Consider the following 11,761-nt stretch of genomic DNA (forward strand, 5'->3'; position numbering starts at 1 on the left):
TTTAGGAGAAGCTGGTTGCATGTTTCTTTCTCTGGTTCAAATTGTAGTGCTCTTGTCTTACACCTGCAGAACTCTGCCATATCGCAAGGTTGCAGATAAAAAGTATCTATCCATTTGATTGACAGGGGAAGGGAACAGGAAAGAAAAAGAACGTTCTCTTGAGCAATTTGATTTTTTTGTTTTCTGCTATGTGCACCTTTGAAACAAGAGTATTTAGAAGTAACCGACCCCCCATACAGCTCCTACATAATCTTGCTTTTTATCTCTATGAAGTAAATTCTTATATTTTGTGTACCCTAAAATAAAAATGACCTTCAGACAGACAAGAAAGCGTCTTTTCCCTCACTTCCTCTTCCTAAGCTCCAAATGTTTTCTTTAAAATGATTGTTGTGAAGTGCTAACAACACAGAATAAAGCTGATGATAAACTGTCAAAAGAGAAAAAAACCGTTTTATTATTGCATCTCAACACCAATTTTGTAAGAATTATCTTTAAAACAAATCTCCTAAATGGAGTCTCAAAGTTTCCAAGGTCCTACTGGTTCGGGTTTCATCGATCTGGGGGCAGAAACAACTATTTCGGAAATGCCAGGCAATGAATAGACTTCCCAGTAAACAACGTCTCAGCCCCGTCACGCAGCCCGAGGCAAATGAACACTTTAAACGTCGCCTCCCGCTCTGCTCCCCCCATAAAGAGCGCAGAGAACCACGTAGTCGGGCGAACCAGCCCATCAGTGCCTCCGCAGGGGTCCGGGTGGACCAGCCTCGCCGAGGTTAGGCAGGGCGCCGCGACGCTCGCCCGCTCCGCCCAGGCCCCACCCACTGCCGCCAGGCCCCGCCCCTCACACATCACGTGACTGGGCGCGGGGGTTCAGCCAGCTGCTGACACTGCCACGAGGTATTCGTCATGGAGCTGCCGCGGCTGCTGGTGCAGCTGCAGCTGCTGCTGGGCCTGAGCTCAGGTAGGGTCGAGCGAAAGGGACTTGAGGAGCGATCGTATTCCTTTATCCCTTGCTTACGCATCTACTCATTCCCCCCAGCCCTTTTCACTCTCCAGGGAGGGGTCTGTTCGTGGGCTTGCTCTTCAGGACAAACCTTTTCCCGCTTACTATTTTGTCTGCTTCTGTTGCTTGTGAACCTCACTCCGTCACCCCTCCCCAAATTCAAAGAGTCTTTCCTACCTCTCTCTGGCCCGGGGCGACCAACTGTTCGCTTTCTTTTCCGCGCCGCCGGGGTAGAGCTCCGCAAAATGTATGTTTCGGAGAAACTGCTGATGTAAGGTGTTTACGCGACCCTAATCCACTTCCCTTTTCTTAGGCGATGTGACTGCTTCATGGGCTTTTTAAGTCATTTTATTTTGAACTGACACATGCGGTGGAAAAGACCGGAAAATTCCACCTGGAGGGGCATATTCATCGAGCTATCTGGCCTTTCCCTCACTATTCGATCAGAACAGATAAAAATATCTCTCACCAGGATCCGTTTTGATTTAGTTGGGTGACTTGAAAATTAAGTTGCAGCCTTTTGAGCAAAATGACTCCTGTTCTGAATCAAGAACTGAGAATTTGAACGGGTCACAAGCTGAGCTTGTGAACTTAGACAAGTTCCTTAATAATTTTTGTGTTTCCTTTCGCTAATGACCCTTCAACTTGTTACTGGGAAGTGTCGCACTGTAACCGTGGTCACTGCGGGGGAGGGGGGTGGGGGGGAGGGAGTGCCAGGTGTGAGGTCGGAAGGAACCTGTGGCTTATGTGTCATTGCCATTTTCAAGGAGACTGCAATCTTGTGTTATTAGTGATTAGAATCTAAGAGTCACATCTGGAATATCCTAACGATTCTGTTTTGCACCTCAAGACACTTTCTGGTCTTCTTAGTCTTTAATAGTTACAAAACAGCATTGTTTGTCCACACCCATCTCTTGGGGGGCAGTTGTTCTTCCCCTTTCACCATGTAAGAAAAAGGGAAGAAGGAGGCAGAGGACTCCCGGTCTCAAGACCTGGAGGTTCCCCGTGTCGCCCCTTTTTTTGACATTAGTGTGTTTTTACCTACAGAGTGGTATTAGGGGGAAAATGATACAGAAACTTGACAGTTGTTACTTAAGCGAAGGGTGACATCGAACAGGTACTTAAGCTACACTTTTGTGTGTGTAGACATATACAGGCACACATGCTACATTTTTTGCCAACTTCCCTTCCCTAAGGTGTGCCAGCCTTCATTCCTTTAACAGTGCAGAGGGCCAGTTTTCTGTGCCGCTGTGGACATAATAAAGCCCATAGCATTGATTTTTTTGTCTATCTAATAAGCAAAGATTTTCTTAGTGACTTCACTTTTGCTTTGTCATATAATAATAGGGATGTTGATCCTTTCACATATTGAGTATGTGTTTGCCTTTTTCACAGATTACTTCCTCATAGCCTTTACTCAGTTAAGATTTTAATTTTTGTTTAATTGGTGTGTATACTTACTGTAGATCTTTGTTGTTTGCCTTTTAATTTTTTAAAATAATATAATAGTTTATTTTTACATCATGTTGTACCTTTTTTCATCTCAGTTGTAATCCCTGTGGGCTTGCCATCACCATAGTCCAGTGCACTCCCCCTGCCAGTTCCCCATAAAATGTCTCTGGTATATAGTTGTCCTTTTTTTTTTTTTTGCTCCTGGTCTTTTGTGCTCCTGCTATGAGTGAAACCATCTGGTATTTTTCTTCTTCTTTCTGGCTTATTTCACTAAGCATGGTCCCTTGTAGCACCATCCAAGGCTGCAAATGCCTTTTTTAAAAAAAATTTTTTTAAAAGATTTATTTATTGATGCATACAGAACTGGGGTACAGGCCAGAGGTGCAGGGGTGGTGAGAGGATTCACAGGAGAAAGAGTGGGGAGCAGAACAGGCCAACTGAGGAAGTACACTGCTGAGGGGAGCAGCGGGCAGGTCAGGAGATGTCTCAGGAGAGGTCTGCCATGCCATGTCGATCAACTCCGGGGCGGGAATTGAACTCACCCTGAAGTGGCTTTAGCTTCTTAGTGCAGTGCTTTAACCCACAGTGCCACCAGGGAGGGCTCACCTTTTAAATTTTTTAAGAAAAATTTTCTTGTACAGAAATACAACAATTTTCTGTCCTCAAATCTTGATATTTTTCTTAAGACCTCTGGCATATATTTAAATCCTTTTCCCATCCAGATGTCAGACAACCACTAAACTGTATTTTTATATAGATTTAATATTTAAAATATTTAATAAAAATACTTGATCCATGTAGAATTTGTTTAGTTAAGAATGTGAAGAGAGAACCTACATTCCCCTTGTCTCCCCTTCAGAAAAGACTCACAGGTGTCGCCATAGTAACACAAATAATCTTCACCCCTAAATTTGTGATGCCTTTTCAATCAAGTATTCAATATGACATAAAAACCAACATGCTGTGTTCTGAGATTTTTCTCTAACCAAAATTTACAGCTGTCTCTTTCCCTTCTTTTAAAACAGAATTATAAGTATTAAAAACCTAAACATGGGCCCTCCCTGGTGGCACGGCGGGTTAAAGCACAGCACTAAGAAGCTCAAGCCACTTCAGCATGAGTTCGATACCTTTTCTGGAGGTGACCCACATGGCAGGGTAGACCTCTCCTGGTCCACCTGCTGCTCCCCTCAGCAGTGTACTTTGTCAGTCGGCCTGTTCTGCTCCCCACTCTGTCTCTGGTGAATCCTCTCACTGCCTTTGCACCTCTGGCCTGTACCCCAGTTCTGTGTGCATAAATAAATAAATCTTTAAAACAAAACAAAACAAAATAAAAAACCCTAAGCATTACATAAGGATGCAAAGGGAAAAGTGAAAGCCCCAATTTCTTCTGCCACTGTTTGGCTTCTTTGTTTTTTCTTAACTGAGACTTTCCTCCTCATCTCCATAATATTTTGGAATGAGTACAGTGCCTAAGAATTTAAACCAAATCATCTCTGACCTCGCATGGCCATCTTCCTGGACTTGGAATTTACCTGCAACATTAGCCATTCTTCAAAAAATCACATTGTGCTTCTGTTTCAGGAGCTGTCATCAACCGGCCCACAGTGGAGGGCAAGGAAGTGTGGGATTATGTGACTGTCCGGAAGGATGCCCACATGTTCTGGTGGCTCTACTATGCCACAAACTCCTGCAAGAACTTCTCAGAACTGCCTCTGGTCATGTGGCTTCAGGTAAAAGTCACTTCACTTCCTGGTGAAGCCTAGAGATTGAGGTTGAAACCATGGCTCCTCCACTTAACACTGTGTTCTTTGGGCTGGGCTGGCCCCACAGTCAGCTGGAAGTCTCCTAAACTGGGACTCCTGAAGCAGGCAAAGGCCGCGGTTTGTGGAGAATAAGTGAGAAGGTGGGAAGGTCTTTTTGGTGGCTCTCCTGAAGTTACAGTCAGATATGTTAATGGAAAGCGTTTTGAAAGTTTTCAAACAAAGGCTGACAGCCTTCCTCCAGTTCCTGCCATTCCTCTCCTGAACGCCAACTCCTTGTCCCCAAAAGCTGGTCTTTAAAAAGGAGCCAGCCTTCTGTATGTTCGTGTTAATTGTTGGGTCCTGTCCCCCAGAGGTTCACTTGCTTTGTCAGTTTGAAAGCCAGTTCATGTTGAAACGTATGTGGGGTCAAGTAGAGAAACCTTCCCTGAGTTCCTAAAATAGAACCCAGAGGAGGCCCACAACTACCGAAAGGCCAATCTCTAGGGAGGGGTTGAAGAACCCTGTCTTATTTTAGCCTCTGGAAAATGCAAGCAAGGCCACCTAGGGCCCCATCCCCCCTCCAGTAAATAGGGCATATGGTACTTACATCCATGGGGTGCAAATGTGACTTCCTCCGAAGATGTCTGTGCTCTGTCTGCAGCCTCCCAGGCTTTGTCTCCAGCTCAGTAGATACAGACTTTCCCACACAAACATGTGGTTTGCAGGAAGGGGCCTGTCTTTCTCAGCATTGTTATAGCAGGCCTTACTTGGAGACCTGGGGTACAACTCCGAGAATGATTGAGTTCCCCCAAATTGAGAAGATAGTCACAGCTGAAGTTTGTTCAAGACAACATATGCAGAGGAATCCTGGTGGAGAGGACTTCTCCTCAGGGCAGGTGCAGGTGCTGGACCCACCCCTCCAGCCCCATCCACACACACCAGGGTCTCTATCCTGCTTACTGTGTGGGATCTTCCTTGTTAGAAACTAACACTGCTAGATGGGGGGCCGGGAGTATGTGTTCTTTTATTTAGATGGCTAGAGCTGTGTCAAGCGTCAGTACAGGTTAACATTCAGGAAAAGAAACTGGGGGGTTGGCTGGTTGGGGAATCACTGGGTTTCCTGCAGCTGGGCTCGTCATCACTTCCTGCCACTTGCAGCTCCTCTCCTCTGGCTTTGGTTTTCTTAGCTGGGGGATTTTAGTGATTTGCAGCCTTACTAATCAGCAGAACTTTTCCACCTCCACATGAAGCTCACAAACAAACCTAAGCAGAAAGCAGAGGGGCTGGGACGCAGCCGGGCACCCTGCCCCATCCAGCCAGTCTCACCTGTTGCATCTGCCCCTGGAGCACTTTTGACTTTCAGGGTACAAATTGAAAAACACCGAGTTTTCAGAAGTTGCAAAGGGTCCTTTTGGCTGATCTGTAGAGTGCAGTTGTTTCCAACATTTTAAAATTAAGACAGTTCCTTCCTTTTCCCAAAAACCAGGTGCTCTAGCAACGCAGGGTCTGAACTCACTATCCTGAAGCTGAGGGTTAGGCAGCCGCCTTCTAGCAGGCAGGACTCTTGGACGGGACCTTTCTGCTCGCACCTGATTTCTCTGTGCCGGCTGATGCCCTGGGGCAGTCCAGTTTGTGACCTTTGGTTGGGTCCAAACTTTGAGTGCAGATGCTTGAAGGCTATCCACTGACTAACCAACCTACCTACCTATTTATATGGATATACTTTTTCTTCTTTTTTTCCCCTTATTTATACTTTTTAAAAATTGTCTTTATTTTCCGTAGAACTGGGGCATAGGCCAAAGGTGCAGTGGCAATAGGATTCACCAGAGGAAGAGTGGGGAGCAGAACAGGCAGTAGTGTATACCTACTGAAATACACTGCTGGGGGGAGCAGCAGAAGAGACAGGAGAGGTCTGCTGTGCCATGTGGGTCAGCTCCCTGGCCGGGGATCCAGCTCATAATGATGGTAGCGCTGAGACTTAACCCCTAGGCCACCAGAGAGGCCCAAGGGAGGGGGGGAAAGTTTATGATTGAGGAAGAAATAATAATAGATTAAAAGGAGAGCTGTTCCAGCAGCCCACTGAGGACGCCTGTGCTGTTGAGAATCAAGTCTTGGAAAGCCAAGGGGAGTAGTCAATATTTTAGGTTCACTCTCAAGTGGTGCAAGCATTTGAGTCGGTCTGCTGAGCCATTTACTGTATTTTGGAGTTACTGGTTAGCCCTGGATCGTGACAGGCCCCACCCCACCCCCACGACCCCAAAGTTCTAGACAAAAAAAGGACTTGCTATAGAATGTTCTCACATAGAACAGAAGCACCCTCCCGGAGCAGTCATCAGCTCCACTGGGGCTTCAGGAACAGCAGATTTCACCCTCAAAGACCAAGCCCCCGAGGGCCCCAGCCCCTCTCCACCTTTGGTTCTGTCCTATCCCAGTGCACCCAAAGCAGACTGGAAAAGCTTTCGCTGGAGGACAGGCACTCCTCATGTGTTGCATTAGAAGCATTTTTCAGTGCAGTGTTGCCAGCTAACTTTGATAACCAGTGTCACATTCCATTCTGTAGACAAGTCTTCATTTACTAGCCATTCCCCTCTCAGGGGACATCAGAGCGCGGCCTGATCTCTGCTGTTCCCGTAATTACCGCTGTACGGAAGCTCCCTCTGGTTTGTGTTTTGCCACAGTATTAGCACATCTTAAGGTACAAAGTTATATAATTAGAGAGTTGGAGCCTCCAATTTTATAGAACCTGTGTAGGTTCAAAGCACTAAGTAGTTTTATAAAGTCTTTTCCTGTTGGTTCCTCCAGTCACCCTTATACTCCAATTCCATGATGTCTCTTCTCTATAGGCTGCCCTGGCCTCAGCCTGAGGCTCTCCCCTTCCCTCCCTTTCCTGGCCATCTGCACAGAGACCCTAGGCCTGTCCCCTTGCCTCAGCTGACAATGTTCTTGTCACGGCCCATCCAGCTGAACTGAATTTTGCTGCGCAAAGGGTTTCTTCCATTGCAGGGAGTCCCCTGAACTCACCCTGTCGGACCCCTGTGTTTCTTTTCTCTCCATTTCTTAGCCCTTCAGAAGCCATAGAGCTCCTCACAGCTCGACTGCCAGCAGCACACTCTGTCCACATTCTTGCTGTCCCTGCATGTCCAGCTGCAGTGTGGGTTCAAAGCATTAACTAGTTTTATAAAGTCTCTCCCTGTTGGGGCTCTTCAGTCACCCTGGATCTCTAGGGAAAATGTCTGCATTTGCTACCCTACCCAGGGACCCCACTCAGTCAACTGCCCCTCTGTCTGGGCCTTATTAAGCCTCAGGGATTCTCTGGAGAGCCTCCCCTCTTCAAGGAGCCTGGGGTAGACAGTCACGAGGCCCTCCCTGGGCCTCACTGCTTGTCTTCGAGGCGAGGGCCTTGCACTAGATGTTCTGCGCTTGGTCTTAGTCACGAGGCCAAGAAGTGACATGCAGCATTCTGAAGGTCAGCCAGCCCTGAGAGTAGGGCCAGAAAGTCCGCTCTGGGGTTCTTACCCAGGCTGCTCGATACTAAGAAGAGCAGAACAGCTGTCAGATGGCTCCGTTAGTGCAGAAGCCTCTGCTGCCACCGACACTTTGTCCTTTCCTGCAGGAATGACTCTGCCTTTGCTAAATCATAAATTGTTAAAAGTGAATGTGGTCATCCACTGGAGAAACTATGCTTTGACTAGAGTTTTCTTAGTCAAAGTAAGATCTTAGAACTTGTTTTTGTTTCTGTTCTCTTTCACAGGGTGGTCCAGGCGGTTCCAGCACTGGATTTGGAAACTTCGAGGAGATCGGGCCCCTTGATAGTGACCTCAGACCACGGAGAACCACCTGGGTACAGTGAGGATGGGCCCTGTGAAACCGATGCCACCTCTCCAGGGCTGAGCCCCACCAGCCCTGCTCCATGGGTTTGGGGGAGGGGGCACCGATTGATCAGCATCCCCCTTTCCTCCCTGTGTGTCCTGGGGAACCCACACACTGGTGTCCTCTCCGGCTGGCTTCTCCCGTTCCTGGGCAGCTCTCCCCTCTGGTGTCTTGTTCACCCCAGCTCAGCGACTTTTCTGCCCATTCACCTGCTCTAACAGCCCCCTGACCTTGGCACTGCCCACATCTTGGCCACGTGTGCCCTCTCAGCCACAACCCCCCTATCATGTCCGCTTCCCCACCCCTCTTACCTTCTTGACTTTGTTAAGACATCATGTCCTTTGTCCTGTGCCCCTGTGATGTCTTTCTGGCACTGTCTCCATCCTGTCGCCATTCTTAACCCCAAGTCCCTTCCCTCTGGGAAGGCTCCTACCGCCTGGCTCCTTCATCCTTTTCCCTTTATGGCCTTGCCCCACCCAACTGGGTCCGCCCCTCTGCCCACCTCCTTGTCCCTACCCCTAGGCTGCCCACCCACATGCCCTCCATTTCTGCTCTCTGCTCTCTCCTCTCTGCAGAGCACTGGCTGCTGCTATACTCTCGTGCTCCCCGTGCGGGGGCTCCTCCTCCTCCGCCTTCCCCCCCATCAGGAGTGGGCCTCTCCCCCTGCCTCATGGAGAGCGCATCACCAGCTATCTCCTGCAGGGCTTTCTCCTTTCTGCCCCTTCTTGTCCTCCTGTCCATCTGAAACATCAAGTGGGTCCCTCCCTGTTGAGATCTCGTCCTCCAAGACTCCACTTCAGCAGTTAGTATTTTCTAAGTATCAGTGTTCTCTCTAGCCTGTTTTCTTTGAGGGTGCAAATACGCTGGTCTTCCCCAATACAATAACAAATTCTTCCTCTTACCACGTCTGCTACCACTCTGTCAGCCCTCCAGCTCCACTCTTTCTTTCAAGCCTCTGTGGTTTGCTGTTGCTTCTTCACTCCAGCTTTCCAGCAGTACTGACCCTGAGTGTTGGAGTGGGAAAGAGTGGGCGCTAGCGAACCCAGTGCATTAACTCTGGCAGGCAGTGCGTGTCCTATTTCTGTTCTGGTCATGACGGTGTTGGGGAGCACTGCCTAGCCCATCAGTCTGTCCCCATCACTCTACTGGAGCTGTTGTCCCAAGGGCATGCAAACTTCCCAGTTCCAAGTCCATGTATTGTAACACTTTCTGGGACTCATCTTCAGTGAACAACTTCTTTTTTTTTTTTTTTTAAAGATTTATTTATTTGTGCACACAGAGCTGGGGTACAGGCCAGAGGTACAGGGGTAGTGAGAGGATTCACCAGAGACAGAGTGGGGAGCAGAGCAGGCAGATCTACGAAGTACACTGCTGAGGGGAGCAGCGGGCGGGTCAGGAGAGGTCTGCCGCGCCATGTGGGTCACATCCGGGATGGGCGGGGATCAAACTCATGCGGAAGTGGCTTTAGCTTCTTAGTGCTGTGCTTTAACCCACTGTGCTACCAGAGAGGGCCCTGAACGTCTTCTTTTTTAAAGATTTATTTATCTATACAGAACTGGGTTAGAGGCCAGAGGTGCAAGAGTGGTGAGAGACAGAGTGGGTCAAGAGAGGTCTGCCCACCATGTGGGTCAGCTCCCTGACCAGGGATCAAAGTCGCAGTGAAGCTGCCGCAGGGAGCTTCATGGCGCTGTGCTTTAACCCGTTGCACCACCAGGGAGGGCCCTTCAGTGAACTTTGCAGTGTTGTTGTTCATTCCCATGTTTTATGTGTTGCTGTTTCCTAGCACTCTGTCCTTCCTTACACTTTCTTCTCAGTGTTTTGGGCACTCTGTCCTTGCCAACCACTTTAATGAAATGCATGGTCACCCCCCAGTAGAAAATGACAACTCCCACTTCACTGTGGCTAGCTCAGAACTCTCTCCTTCAGACTTGGCCACCATTCATACCTAGCTCATCACACATCTCCGTTCTTCAGGACTCACTGCAGGATCACTTCTTCCTTAAGGTTCCTCTGAGTCCGCTCATTCATTCTCTTATTGTCTTCCTTAAGTGCCTTGACTTCTTTGCCTCAGGGTCTTTGCACCAGGTGCTGCTTTGGCCTGGAACATTCCTGTCTCCCTTCCTTTACAGTAACAGAATGCCCCACTGACTTGGCCAAGTCCCAGGTTTAAGAAGGTCATGTGACTAGAGAAGAGAACCTGAATAAGGATGAAGAGATTTTTGTCTTGATGCTTCCATTCCCCATTGACTATGACACTGGACAGGACCTGGGCTTTTTCTGACCATTAACGGTCTGACCACTTAGCGTGTCATCACTAACGGTCCTTTCAGATGTAAAATTCTGTAGTGTCTGTAGAAAAGCTCTTAGGATAGTGTTAGAATAAATTCTTTCTTGCAGTGAGTAGGGAACCAGGCCAGTATATAAACTGGATTGATCTTACATGGATTTGTGGACTTCAGACCTTGGATGCTCTCACTGCTCCCAGCTCTTGCTCACACTGACTCTGCGTGGTTCTGCCTATGCTGGCGCATTACATTCAAGACATTTATATCCATGCAAAGTGATAGCTGAGATTCTTTGATCCCTGGAGATATGTTAACCTTTTCTTCTCATTTCTCCTCGTCTTTGCCTTCCTTTTGCTATTATCAGTCTATATTACTGTCCCCTTTTTCTTTCCTTTGAATCCTCTTTTAATCACTGAGTCAGAACCTCACCAATATCCTCATGTGTAGTTTTTGCTGAGTTTGTATAAGGTGATCAAAGAGTAACTGGCATCCTGGTCTACAGCTGCAGTCTGCCAGTTTACTCTTCGTGGACAACCCTGTGGGCACTGGCTACAGTTATGTGAACAAGAGTGATGCATATGCCAAAGACCTTGCCATGGTGGCATCAGACATGATGGTTCTCCTGAAGACGTTCTTTGATTGCCACAAGGAGTTCCTGGTAAGCAAAAGCTCAGGAACAGCCTCGCAGGGCTAACAATGGCATCACTGTATTCACCAGAATAATCTTCGATTTCCCCCAAGAGTCCAAAGCCCAGCTGATTCTAGAGAGCACTTTTCTACCCTCAAGATTGGGGTGAGGGCTTTTGGTTCTATTATCACTAAATGGTTTTTAAATTTGAACGAATGACCTCAAAGTATTTCACTCAGTTGTGGAGGAAAAGACAAAAGTAGATTTGTTTTGTCTGGCCACTATAGGCAATGACATTTTGAAACTCAGGTGAATTAAAATTAAATTATGTGAAGTACAAGGCACTCAGGAAACTTGATTCTTCATAAATTTCTTTCTTTGCTAGACAATTCCATTCTACATTTTCTCAGAGTCCTATGGAGGAAAAATGGCTGCTGGCATTGGCCTAGAACTTCACAAGGTAAAAGGGAAGATGGCTTTGTGGCTTCAGGTTGGGTAAAAAATGGTGTTTTTCTTTTATAATTTTTTATATTTACTCTATTTTGAATAGGACCTTGTAGAGAAAGAGTAAGCCTGTGAAACTCTTGGGGGTGAGCATGGGGACTCAAAAAAGGATAGTATGACAGAGGAAAATTATGTGAAATTCACATTTCAATGTCCATAAAGTTTTATAAGGACACTCCTTTTTTTCCATGTTGTTTGTGGCTGCCTCAGCGCTACAGTGAGAGAAGTAATTGCACCACAGAGCCTAAAATATTTGATATCGTATCTGGTCCTTTAT

The 11,761-nt window shown here is 47.3% G+C and overlaps 1 protein-coding gene across 1 annotated transcript in view; it reads left to right on the plus strand.

Annotated features, from left to right (window-relative positions):
• The first annotated feature begins 887 nt into the window (after positions 1-887).
• Positions 888-11,761, plus strand: part of SCPEP1 (serine carboxypeptidase 1) — a 27,488-nt gene continuing 16,614 nt past the window's right edge. The window contains exons 1-5 of the mRNA XM_004684402.2: positions 888-961; positions 4,037-4,185; positions 7,949-8,038; positions 10,855-11,010; positions 11,366-11,440. Of these exons, the coding sequence (XP_004684459.2) occupies positions 907-961; positions 4,037-4,185; positions 7,949-8,038; positions 10,855-11,010; positions 11,366-11,440 (525 nt within the window). The 5' untranslated portion in view covers positions 888-906. The remainder of the gene's footprint in view (positions 962-4,036; positions 4,186-7,948; positions 8,039-10,854; positions 11,011-11,365; positions 11,441-11,761) is intronic.

Source organism: Condylura cristata, unplaced genomic scaffold (assembly GCF_000260355.1).
Source record: "Condylura cristata isolate star-nosed mole 26May11 unplaced genomic scaffold, ConCri1.0 scaffold00017, whole genome shotgun sequence".
Classification (NCBI taxonomy): Eukaryota; Metazoa; Chordata; class Mammalia; order Eulipotyphla; family Talpidae; genus Condylura; species Condylura cristata.